The following is a 13,260-nucleotide window of genomic DNA, read 5'->3' as shown; positions in this document are numbered from 1 at the left end:
CTCAGGGTAGATCAAAAATACGCAGGGGGTCCAGGACCCCAAAAAGGTTGAGAACCACTGTAACTGGTGTGTGTGTATTTTCCACAATTACACGTGTAAAAGTAGTCTTTACTGTGTGTGTGTGTGTGTGTGTGTGTGTGTGTGTGTGTGTGTGTGTGTGTGTGTGTGTGTGTGTGTGTGTGTGTGTGTGTGTGTGTGTGTGTGTGTGTGTGTAAGAGTGCCCAGGTACACGTTTATTTCCCCCTAAACACGTGTACATAAAGCACATTTTGGTTGGGAGGGAGGTCGACCCCTGCAGCAGCAGCAACAACACGAAGAAGAAGAAAGGCACCGTGCATTATTTATTTTGGTGGGATTGGGATTCCGGGGAGCGCAGCCACAAAGGTTGTTTGTGTCCCGGGTAGGAAGCGATGGCGGGGTGAAGGGTTGTGGGTACCGAGCGGCGCTAAGGTTCCCAGACAACTTGGCACGTCTTTTCAACTTCTCTGCACCCTTCTGCCTGTTCTTTCTTTCCGGGCTGAGAAAGACCAAAAAAAAGAAAGTCCTGTGAAGTCCGGCACTTTTGTGTCTTCCCTGTACCATGCTCGTCCCCAGCGCCTCCTGTTGTCTCCTGCGCAAATCCTGCGCATCGGCGCGCAAGCCGCGCGTCCTGGCGCATTGCTGCGCAACAAAACAAGCACATGTCCTTTAATTGGACAAGGTGAATGGGGGGAAAGCCTATTCAGGTGTCCCTCGAGTCAGCCTTCTCGCCGATGGGAACAAATTGCACAGCCCTCTCCGCTCTTTCTCCCCCCCCCACCCCCCGCTGACCTCCCTTGTCTTCGCAGCGCACATTAACGGCCATTAACCGGGTGTCAAGATCCCCGCACTTGGGCTTGCGGAGACGAATCCCGAAGCGGGCCTTCAATTAGCGAGCCACACGCCCTTGGGAAGGAGGAGGAACTCCATAGAGAGTCCTTCAAAATTGGCCCCTGCGCACCCCTGCGTTGACCTTGTGACCCCCCCCCGGGGTCGCCGGCCACAATGGCGCCCCATCTGGAGCTGTGTTATTGGCCCTACGGCGCAGGGGAAGGACATCAAAACCTCTGCATTCATGCGGCGCCGTGTAAGCCTATTGAAGGCCCTGAGAACCACCAGAGCCAGCTCGCCTAATCAGCCACCCCATCTTTACTCATTCAAATTCCCGCGACCGGTGAGGGGTTTGTTAATACAGGTCCCGTCGTTGTTGACTTAGTGGGGACGGAGGAAGGGGAGGGCCGCACACACACACACCCTCACCCAGGGGGGAGTTGTGCGCTGGCGTAATACTATATTGTGTTAACCGCTGAGAGACACCTACACAAGGAGGTCGGAAATTACCTGCCTTGCCCATGGGGCGCGCCACCATACACACATAATGTTGTTTTTTTGCTACTTGTTTACTTTGATACAGTGCTGCCACACACACACACACACACACACACACACACACACACACACACACACACACACACACACACACACACACACACACGTTGATGCACTCTGCATGTGTTGGTAAATAAGGGTTTACCGCTTTAAGAGCAAGATCTGGGGTCGGGCTCTGATTGGTCGGTAGGGAGGGGCGAATGCGGAAGTAGTTGTTGTTGTTGTTGCGTGGGGCGAACGGTGTTGGGAGCTCCGCGCAAGTGAAAGGAAATATTATTACTAAGAGCTGCGATATACTGGACCTATGTCAACGTTTTGTGCGGCTGTGAAGGAGGATTAAATGTGTTTCCGGAGAGAGAGAAGACGGTGTCCTCGCCATTTTCAGACGACGTGAACTATTGAACCGTGTTGGGCTGTGCTCCGGAGTTTAGCTAGCTAGCTAGCGCTAGAACTTCGGCCCTGGATCCGAAATAAACTGGGTTGCCCCGTAACTTCCGGCGGAGGTAGTCAGAAGACGGAGACCGGAAGAGTGACACGTGGGAACGTGAGTCCGTGCACACGCGTGTTGTTGGACGCAGGTTCTTCCGACACGTGGGCCGCGGGAGTATCAGGGGCTCGGCTCTGCGGATACTGATTTGTGTTAAGATCTGTGACTTACGGTACGAGTGTTTATCTGGGAGAGCTGCGGGGCGCCAAAATCCGTCTTCGTCGTTGTCTTTGCAGCGGAAGTCTCAGAAGAAGAAATTAGATTTTTTTTTTTAGATTTGTGAAACATTGTCAAGGTGGATGGCGGAGGACAGGCCGGGGCCTTAACCCTCAGAAGACCACAGCCGAGACATTTATCTCTAATGTGGATCGAATTTAAATACCAGTAGTAGATTTCTTTATATATCACACGTAACACCAGTGACCCAAAGGGGACAGAAAATGGAGGGGGCAGTTTTATGCAGGGTTGGCAATTTGTTTTGCAGGTTGGTTATGGCGTTATGGCACCCACCCCTCTGCACCCCCTTTAATGAAATGATCCTTGATGTGGTGTGAATATGGGAACCAGTCACAGGGGCCCCGTGTTTGCCCAAGTCACTGGACTGTAGACCACTGAGATACATGACACAGTTGGGTCTGCAGAAGCTGGATGTTTGCATCCGCCTGCAGGCGGCTACACATTCATTGCTACATGCTGACTTAACGAGGTGATGACGACGATGATGATGATGATGGTGAATTCACGCGTGACCACAGATGATTTCATTTATTCAGGCAAACTGACCGATTCCCATTTGTCCTACCGTGCCTAATCACGACAACACGACGCTGTCTGTTGACCAGCGAGTGACGTCAGCACCTGCGGGCGTCCATCCACCCAACTTCGGTGCCTCGAGTGAGCGGCTGAATTCGTTTTCCCATCAGCCCCCGCCGTCTTTCCAACAAAACATGGCACAATACCGCCATCTGGTGGCACAATGCAGTCCATTTTCAATAGTTTGGTGTGGTACCAGGGCTGCGAGATGTTTTCTACATAGCATCGCCGGAATTATCATTTAATTAGTGTAGGAAAACAGCAAAAATCCGATTAATGAATTCCCCAAGCCACCGATGCCATGCATTGCGACACCTTATATAATAATTTCATTTCATTTGGCTGGAAACAGACGGGCTGTCAGTCTGAGAGTCTATGAAACATAAACTGTCAAATATTCCCACCTGCTGTCCAATTCCACTCACTGCACAAAACACCCACGTTTCCTCTTTCCATTACCACAGTAGCTGTTGAAACGCCTTTATTCCCCCACCCACCACCACCACCACGCCACCACTAGGTAACACCCAATGTCAATGTGCATGTCTTACGATCCCATGGCCACTGAAGGAACAGTGACGAATGCAAACTTTTCGACCAACAATTAAATGTAATTCTGGGCACGTCTTGCTGTTATTGGGGGGTGTGTGTGTGTGTCATAAATTAGGATATTTTTGGATGTTGTCCTGTGAAAATTGCTCAATATATATATATATATATATATATATATGCGTGTGTGTGTGTGTGTGTGTGTGTGTGTGTGTGTGTGTGAACCGACTGGCAGTCCCTTATAGTTTTCAACCTTAACCTTCACCCTTGACCCCCAAGCTGGGATCTGCTACCTGCAACTACTGCTACTGCAACAATTCCTTAAATATGGAGGCGAGTGTGTGCGTGCGTGCGTGTGTACACGTGCACGCACGCGATTCCCAAAAGTCACATTGACCAGTTAAGTATAGTAAAACCTGTCCCGGTATAACGCGATCCCGTCCTGTCCCACGACTTTCCAGCGCCGGGTGTTCGTCGCGCCCTGGGTTTGGCGGGGGAGGCGGGGCGGGCGGATGATGTCACATCCGGGAAACGGGCCGTTCGTCCGACACGTGTCGTGAAAGAAGAGGACGCACACAACATGCTGAGGGTTTGGAAAGACGTGTGTGTCGTTTAATCAGTGCTCTGTTCCACAAAACTTTATTACAACATAAAGCCGACGAACAAAACTGTTGTCTGTAGGTAAGAAAAGCTGTTTTTTTTTGGTGGGACGTGAGTGAAATAGGATAAGTGGGGAAACGGATCCTTTTTTTTTTTCTTTCGCGACGAAGAACTGTGCTCGTGTCTCGTCGCCTCCGCGCCACGAGATGGACCGGCACGCGGACTGTCGTCGTGCCCCTTTTGACTCGACGTCGCTCTCGAAATAAACAGAAAGGCGTCGAGGGAGTTTTCGAGGGTGCTCCTCCCCCCCTCTTCCCTCCCCCCGTGCTGTTGTAAAAACAAAGCTCTCCCGTTTAAAACCGTCTTAAAAATCGTTAGCACCGTTTTTGGAAAAAAAGCGTCCTTCGGCGTGGCAGCGGAAGGGCTGCCGCGAGTCGGTCACGTGAACGTGGCGCGCGGCCCCCCCTTGTCGCTCCGGTGGCACGGGAGCGGAACCGGTCCGGGGGAGGGGGGGATCGGATCTGGAAGGCAGAACCCCCCCCCCTGGATGAACAGCGGGGGTTGTAAGCTGAACGCCTCACGTACGACGCGTTAGGCAACGACGGAGATAGAAAACAGACCTGCGCAGTCGGCCGTGTCCGCGGGTGGGAAACCGGATGTGGGTAACGTGTCCCGGTCGCTGCACTAGCGCCTCCTCCGGTCGGTCGGGGCGCCTGTTCAGGGAGGAGGTTGGAACTGGGGAGGGGGGGGGTAGCGTGACCCTCCCACGCGCTACGCCCCCCCCCCCGGCGAAACTCCTCACTGTCAGGTGAAAACATCGGCAGAGAGGGTGGGGCAGCGACCGGGACGGCCCATCGACTTCCGGTTTCTAGCGCAGCGGTCGTACCAGTTTCCTGTTGGTTGGCGTGTGCTATATTTATCGCGATACCTGCAAGATTTGTCGTGGATAAACCAAGTTACGTCCACAGTTGTGAGGATGAGCGGACGGACGGGATTGTGGACGTAACTTGATACGTACAACTTGGCACTTTTCACCCGTTTGCTGGCAGGTGCGGCTGGAAGTTTGTCGACAGTTCTGTTCTGTGCACGTCGCGGGGAACTATGCCAGCGTCGACGGCGCGCGCCAGCAAACAGGAAACCGGTATGACCGCTGCGGTAGAAACCGGAGGTCGGCGGACCACCGTTTCGGAAGAGGGCGGCGGCAGGTGACGTCAGCCCCCTTTCAAGTCTGTGGGGTTTGTGTCTACGCGTGAGCTCTTGACTCTCGTTAGGGGCGTGGCTCTCATTAGGGTGGGAGATGTCCATATTGCTTGTGTGCGGGCTGGAGTCGGTTTAATTAGAGGCGGGGACGGTTATCGTGGCGCATAGTGCAATTGCTTATACTGAACCGAGGAAATAAGAGTAGAAAACGTTAGGCGGAGATGGGAGGCGACGACCACCCCCCTTAAGAAAACGGGTTGAAAACATCTGTGCTTTGTTAAGTGGCCTCCGCGTGCGGCTGGTTCGTGGCGACCCCGCGCGTCACGCCGCCTCGGCATTCTGCGTAGCATTCATTGGTAAAAGCGTCGGGCTCCTTCCTCCACGTCCCGCTGCGACAGTGAAATCTGAAGTGAAAGAGGTGGGGCGAGGCCGAGGAGAGGCTTTAAAACTTAATATCCCAGTACTGTGGCGGCTGCTTTGTGGTCTCGAACTCGTCCTCAACGCCGCCGAAGCTCCCAGCGGTCGACGATGTCGCTCCTGGGGCGCTGGTGGAGACTCCGGCCTCTGGAAAAGACCCCCCCCCGTCCCAACCAAAACAAAGTCAACCGTGAGGCCAGATTGCAGCAGAAGTGTGAAAGGAAACGAAGGGTAATGGCGTGGCAACAGAGGTGACTACAGATGGAAACACAGGCTTCATTAGAAATAAATAAATAAATAAATGGTGCACTGACTCGGAGAGTCAAGCTCCAGAACTCCTGGAAGAGGTTAAACTGACCTGCCATACTGACCTCATAGTCAAAGTATCATTTCACATCCAACATAGTTAAATTATGAAGAAAAAATGGCTATAAATAACGCCGTGGTTTCCCAGAAGGTTGAATCAGTTCATTTGGACACAGCATTTATCGAGAGAGAACCGTTTCATCACTCGTCTAAGTAATAATAATAATAATAATCGTTACATTTATGTAGCGCTTTTCAAGGGGGTGGCGCACTGGTTAGCGCGGTCACCTTACAGCAAGAAGGTTCTGGGTTCGAGCCCCGGGGTAGTCCAACCTTGGGGGTCGTCCTCTGGGTGGAGTTTGCATGTTCTCCCCGTGTCTGCCTGGGTTTCCTCCCACAGTCCAAAGACATGTAGGTCAGGTGACTTGGCCGTACTAAATTGTCCCTAGGTATGAATGTGTGTATGTGTGTGTGGGCCCTGTGTGATGGCCTGGCGGCCTGTCCAGGGTGTCTCCCCGCCTGCCACCCAATGACTGCTGGGATAGGCTCCAGCATCCTCGCGCCCCTGAGAGCAGGATAAGCGGTTCGGATAATGGATGGATGGATGGATGGATTTTCAAGACACCCAAAGCGCTTCACACTGAAGGGGGTAACCCACTTCAACCACCACCAGTGTGTGTGGCACTCCACCCAGGTGATGCACGGCAGCCATGTTGCGCCGGAACGCTCACCACACATTAGCGTGAGGAGGAGAGGGAGGAATCATTGAGCCAGTTACATGGGGGGGATGATCAGGTGGCCAGATGGAGAGAGCCAGGTTGGGAATTTTGCCGGGACACCTCCTCAGTGACCTCTTCAGTCTCAACCGACTGCAGGTATCTCCACCCTTATGAACAATACAGTGGCGTAACGACCGAAACCAACGATTGGTTTCATATGCAAATTGCCGTGACCGCTAGTTAGAGTTAGACTGAAGAAGTCACTCAATAAACGTGTCCAGAGGAACTGATTCAACTTTCAGTGGTTTCCTTACCCGGATTATTGAGCATGCATAAAGACAGTCTGCAAACATGTGGAGAACACACAGTGCTGCTAAAACAACCCATCCAAACCCACTGTGTAACGAAGGACCTTTACCTGGGATGCACTGGATCTGGGGCTTCTCCCAGTTGCCCCCAGGGAGGCATCTGACCAAAGGCGTTCGTCTTTGTCTGAAACCCTCGCTGCAGTGGTAGCGAACAACTGCATCTGTAGTGTACCTCTGGCGGACCTTCCCGAAAATGGACGCGTTCTGGACCCTGGGTGGTGGGCCACATGTGGCTGTTCGGAGGAGTTGAGATATGTAAAATCTTTAAGATCTTAAATTGTGGTACTTGTGCAGATATAAATGGATGGAGACATGATGTCTAAACTGATTGTGTGTGTGTGTGTGTGGGGGTTAGGGGGGCTCCGTTTCAATTCAGAAATTCAAACCGTTCACAATCCGACGAGGAGGCGACGGCGAGCTCGAATGGAAGCAACTGCAAGAAATATCCATCTTATCGAGCCAATAAGTTCTGTATTTAAACACTCTAAAAAAAGTGAAAGGTCTGCTAATGGGGCGAGAATATTTCATTTCTTTCCAGTAAAAATGCCATGTTGGGTGGTCCCACACGCCTGAGTAAATATTAATAAATCAAGTTTCTTATAGAAGTCACTTAACACAGTTGCATGGAACCACCTGACATATTTTGGAGCAAATTCAACTTCTCATTTTTTGAGTGTAAACTACTTAAGATCAGAATCATGTTTTTTTTGGGGGGGGGGGGATTTTCCGTCCTTTTTGTCCCCAGTTGCACAATTACCCCACTCTCTGAGCCGTCCCGGTCGCTGCTCCACCCCCTCTGCTGATCCGGGGAGGGCTCCAGAACTACCACATGTCTCCTCTGATACATGTGGAGTCGCCAGCCGCTTCTTTTCACCTGACAGTGAGGAGTTTCACCAGGGGGACGTAGCACGTGGGAGGATCATGCTATTCCTCCCCAGTTCCCCTCCCCCAAACAGTTGCTCCGACCGACCAGAGGAGGCGCTAGAGCAGCGACCAGGACACATACCCATATCTGGCTTCCCACCTGCAGACATGGCCAATTGTGTCTGTAGGGATGCCTGACCGAGCCGGAGGTAACGCAGGGATTCGAACCGGCGATCCCCGTGTTGGTAGGCAACGAAATCGACTGCTACGCTACCCGGACATCCAGAATCAGGTTCAGTGGCCATGTAGGTTTGCACTGCATGGAATTTGACTCCGGTTTCGTGGCATTTTAGTGTTCGAATCGGTCACTGTGTCTATTGAGGTCCAGTAAATAGAAACTGAACAGGTGGGCTAAAGGAAATCCCCAGTGTAGAAACTGAGTTCATCGTACAATACAGTTAAAGACATGAGGCCACACCAGGTCTCTATGCTCCATTCAGATTCAGCGCATAGGAGGTCTGCCGGTACTCACAGGTTCCCTTCTTGCAGGTGTAGGCCAGGTGGTAGTTGCACGGCACGTCGCTCCAGCGCCCGGCGTCATGCCAAACCATCACGACGCAGTCTTCTCCAGATAGGAAATAGCTGTCGGGCTGGCCTCTGTACCAGTTCTCATAGAGCTACACACAGAGGCGGAAGAGAGAGGCACCGAGAGTCACGTTTCGGGATTTGTATTCGAGGAAGTCGTCATCATAACACACTGGATGTGGGGAAACGGGTCAACGTATATCAGTCTCACTTCATTTTTCATTTTACAGTCTCGCCACAAAGATGTCACACTCTCTGAATATGACTCTTTGTATGAAGCCGTTGGCTTAGCGCTGGGTTTGGAAATTAGTCAAGGACTTGAAATGAAAACATTTTGCCATGTATTCTGTTCGCCTGGGCCACGTGTGAGACAAATTTAGTTATAAAACTAAAAAAAGGGAAAAAAATGGCACACCCCTGTCATATTTTAAAGTAGGGCTTACCGGTGGCAGGACAGACTGGCTAATGGGAAAGAGTGCACACACAGTTGGAAAAAGGAGGAATATCTCCACATCGACAGGCTTATGGTGCAAAAAGTAGCGAATTATAACCTATTAAGTGCCAATATGATGTAAGACTGCTACGGCACAAAGTGCTCATTGTGCGGACACCGTCCTTTTTTCCTTTCCTTTTTTTACCGACGGTCTGCAGATTCGTTTCTCTGCACCGGTATAGCATGCGATATCTGGAGCTGAACCGGCTACAGCCAACGAGTCTGCACAGACTCGTGTTAAAAGAGTGCAGACCCACAATACGTTGCATCATACACCTCACCAGCGGGTTGCCGTCAGACCAACGGAAGTCGTCCTCGATGGTCTTGTCGTTTAGTCCGGTCCACTGGTATTCCTTGTAGTTGCCTGGTGAAGTAGGCGACAAGGTAAACCAATAAGAAACACCCGTATGCATGCTTGTTTCAGGCGGTGAATTCAGGCCAAACATTCACCGGCTTCCCACCCGTGGATTAGTCTACGAATCCTAATTTCTTCTCTTTTTTTTCTCATTTTGCATTGATCGACTTGTTTATTTTCACTTCAGTACTAGCGGACCAATGGCCCTTATTCAGTCACACTGTCATCTGGTATCTTAAAATCTGCACAAAGCTGACTACAAGCCAAGTCAAACTGTCTCCACCAATGGGCAGAAAACGCCACTCGAAGTAGGAAAAAGAGGATTTTTAAGGTTCAAAACTAGATTTGAATAACTTGTGGTGGCCATTTCTTTGCGGCCTAAACCTATTTCAAGCTCGAGTAAGAACGAATGAAGACTCGGGAAACACCAGAATTGGGCTTATTAGCGGATTTCCACTACAAGGCAGCTCAAAAACCACAGTGTGGGACTACATCAAGGAAAGTTTTTTTTTCTTTCTTTCTTTCAACCTACTGTTGATGTAACTCTGTTCCTCCGGGGTCATGATGGACACCAGGTGTGCCCCCACCATGCGGCAGTGTTGCTCGGCCACCTCCCAGCTCAGACGCTGGCTAAAGTGGCGATAGCAGAAGCCCTGAAACTTATCCCAGCCCGGCTCACACTCCTCCAGATCTGAAAATAGACAAAATAAATGAATAGCGGAGTAAATTGTTTCAGATGTAATTGTGAGATTACATCCGAATAAGTCTGTTGGTTGGGAATGCTGATTGTATTGATGCACACAGTAAATTATGTGCAAAATGTATGGGCATGAATGCTTCTATGTGTTGTTAGCCCCGCTGCAAATTCATCTACTGTGGGCATAACCACGGATTTTTACCCCCCCCCCCCCACTTTTTCTCCCCAGTTGTACTCGGCCAATTACCCCACTCGTCCGAGCCATCTCGGTCGATGCTCCACCCCCTCTGCCAAACCGATCGAACCGGCGATCCCTGTATTGGTAGGCAACGGAATAGACCGCCACACCACCCAGATGCCCGTAAATACAGATTTTGACTGCATTTCAATTATATATCAAAATATATGCTCGTCAAATTGTCAGAAACACCGTATCAAATCCATCCACAGCATTGCAGAACATTTGAGATTTCCAAAGCTTATGTTGGTGAACATCGGTGAGGAGTTTTCACATCTATATTCTTGTAATTGCTGTGCATAGCAATACAAATGAGGAGCAGCAGCAGCTCGCACAGCACAACACGAGAGCAGAAAAACTCACCAGTCTGACAGAATTCGCCCCCGTAGCTTGGCAAACAAAGACATTTGACGCCCTCGTTGTATTCCACACAAGTGCCGCCGTTGAGACAGGGATCTTCCAGACAGGCATCTGTAACAGAGCAAAAGGCCAGTCCGACTAACTGTGGGGTTGCAACTGCAAAAGTGAACATGTGAGAATTTGTGCGTCATATCATAAACACGATGAATGTTTAAAATGAAAGATGTGCAAGATGAAAAAAAGGAAATTTGGTGTTGACAAAAGAGGTTATAGGTGCCGATCGAAGGTTGGGGCAATAAGAGAAAGGATTTCACATAACTTATGAGAGCATACGAAACTTCACAACAGGTTCACAAAGGATTACCAGCATTGCCTGTATGTCCTTAAGACCCTCTGAAACATTTTGATTGTACCTTAATGAGTTTGAGAGCAGGTCGACAATGTATGAACTAACACCAAATGTCTGAAATATGGGTTGTGGTGGGTTATGTATACATACGATAGGACTTTGCTGAGCATTTAAGATAAAGTTAAAGGTGTTTAAAAAAAAGCCTCCAAAGCCTCATATTGAAATGTTGTGGTTCATAATAGTCAGTGGGTGGCAGTAGAGAACAGGCTGGATGAAGCAGTTTTTCCATTTATGAAGGGTAGTGGTCAGTCTGAGTTTGAGGCATCTTTGATGAGGTTGTAATTCCCACTCATAGAAAAGCGCCCCCTTCCCCTCCAACACACACACAATCTTGTTCTGAACTTCCCAGCTTTCTCCATGCCAACTCCTTTTAAGATAAATTGCTCCTGTGATACCCAGGTAGACTTGGTGATGCTGAACAAGCCAGCCAGCCAGCCAGCCACGTTATTCGGCATTCTGTTCTTACAATGAATTTGTCCTCTGCATTTAACCCATCCTATTGTATGGGAGCAGTGGGCGGCTGCAGCGCCCGGGGACCAACTCCAGTTCTTCTTTCCATTGCCTTGCTCAGGGGCACAGACAGGAGTATCAACCCTAATGTGCGTGTCTTTTTGATGGTGGGAGGAAACCGGAGCACCCTGAGAAAACCCCCGCAGACACGGAGAGAACATGCAAACTCCACACAGAAAGGACCTGGGCCGGCCTGGGGTTCGAACCCAGGACCTTCTTGCTGTGAGGCAACAGTGCTAACCACTGGGCCACCGTGTCACCACACAAGTATTTAAACAAGCATTTACGATCTTTTGAAAGTTCTTTTTATCCACTGGCCAGGTTCCAGCAAGATCATAGAAGAAATTGATTTCCTCAGACAAATAGCCAAATAGCACTAACCTACTCCCTACTCCAGACGGGGTGAAATGGTCTGTACCTTTTCAACCAGTCCCAGGCTCAATTTAGCAGTGGTATCTCATGACTGTATTATCACATTTGTAGTTCAGTTTTGAGTCAAAGGGACAAGGAGAACCTAAATCTTAATTTTCAGCACTGTTAACTTCAGAAGTGGTGTTAGATTTAGGCTATTGGGCGGCATAACGAGTGGAAACGCTTGGTGGTTGATGGTTTTGAAGGATGATGATTATTTTCAAGAAGCAAGGACAACTTGAGCAAAAACTTAGACCTGATACCAACTGCTTCTCAGAAGGGATTTTTCTCAGGTTCGGTGTTGACTGGTTGCTAACCTTGTGGAAAGCTAACTAGCTAATCTGCAAGAAAAAGGGATGGAAAGTCATGTTGTTGCTCTCTAGTGGTTGCTTTCCAAGGCAAGAAGAAACGCTTCTGCTGGGTTTTTGCAGAATACAATTATTTTGTACCATACATTTTTTTTGTTAAATATAGGACTAAATACAATCTGCAGGTTTACCACTACTAGCTGCCACCTCCCATCTCATTAAAAGCAGCTCAGGCTAACAGGCTAGGTGGAACAGGGTTAGGGTTAGGAAATACAGAAATGAAAGTTACAGAAATTAGTTACCCAGCCAAGATTACACAATGATTTCCCTTCCTTTAATTCCCTTCATCCTATGTCTTTAGATTTTATTTTGATCGTGTTTTAGATATTTTATACAATGTCTAAAATAGGCCTATGTAAATATACTTCTTTACATGAAGGTGGAATATAATCATCATGACCATAGTTTGAATGGCACTTTGACTGCCATTTTAATTCGCATTTTATATATATATATATATATATATATATATATATATATATATATATATATATATATCCTTCACTAAAACTGGAAGTCAAAAGTGGAAAACCCCATTGATGTTAGGTTGAACCCCACATTTATTATATATTCATTTTAATATACTCTATGTCCCAGGGAGAATAATCATGCCAATTTATGTGACTTAAATGTTTTAGGATCTAGTTGATAGGTTTTTTTTTTCAGTTTGTACAGGTTCTCCCACATAGGATATTACATTGAATGGCAGAGCACCAGCTCCTCTTTCTCAAATGGGGAAAACCTGCTGAAGGGAGACATTTCAGAAGTCATTCGATTGCTGCAAACATGACTCATTGGAAAGATTTAGGCAACTGTAAAGGCAGGAGTTGAATCAAGACCAGATCCACTTGTGATATGTCAAGTGGAACTCATCTGAAACCGACAAAAATAGTGATCATTTTGTTGAAAATGTAAAAACTTAAAAAAACTAATAATAGGGGGGCTTGCTGAGGAGAAGAGAGGGAAAAGACCATTTACATTGAACCACATTCATCCCAGACCTCTGTGCAGTCCAGACTTTGCTTGTGTAGGACACAGTTTCTAAGCTTAGGTCCTCCTTTCCAAGGAAACATAAAAATTTCCCAACATCTTGAGTGGTAACTG

At 48.7% G+C, this 13,260-nt stretch overlaps 1 protein-coding gene across 1 annotated transcript in view; it reads right to left on the bottom strand.

Annotated features, from left to right (window-relative positions):
* Nucleotides 1-3,840: 3,840 nt before the first annotated feature.
* Nucleotides 3,841-13,260, bottom strand: part of LOC130132827 (brevican core protein-like) — a 29,804-nt gene continuing 20,384 nt past the window's right edge. Inside the window, exons 9-14 of the mRNA XM_056301850.1 lie at nucleotides 10,462-10,569; nucleotides 9,696-9,854; nucleotides 9,090-9,172; nucleotides 8,263-8,407; nucleotides 6,917-7,099; nucleotides 3,841-5,620 (exon numbers count right to left, since the gene is read on the bottom strand). Coding sequence (XP_056157825.1) covers nucleotides 5,499-5,620; nucleotides 6,917-7,099; nucleotides 8,263-8,407; nucleotides 9,090-9,172; nucleotides 9,696-9,854; nucleotides 10,462-10,569 — 800 coding nt within the window. The 3' untranslated portion in view covers nucleotides 3,841-5,498. The remainder of the gene's footprint in view (nucleotides 5,621-6,916; nucleotides 7,100-8,262; nucleotides 8,408-9,089; nucleotides 9,173-9,695; nucleotides 9,855-10,461; nucleotides 10,570-13,260) is intronic.

Source organism: Lampris incognitus, unplaced genomic scaffold, assembly GCF_029633865.1.
Source record: "Lampris incognitus isolate fLamInc1 unplaced genomic scaffold, fLamInc1.hap2 scaffold_179, whole genome shotgun sequence".
Taxonomy (NCBI): Eukaryota; Metazoa; Chordata; class Actinopteri; order Lampriformes; family Lampridae; genus Lampris; species Lampris incognitus.
Note: the sequence above shows the minus strand (reverse complement) of the source record. Positions and strands in the feature narration are given on the sequence as shown.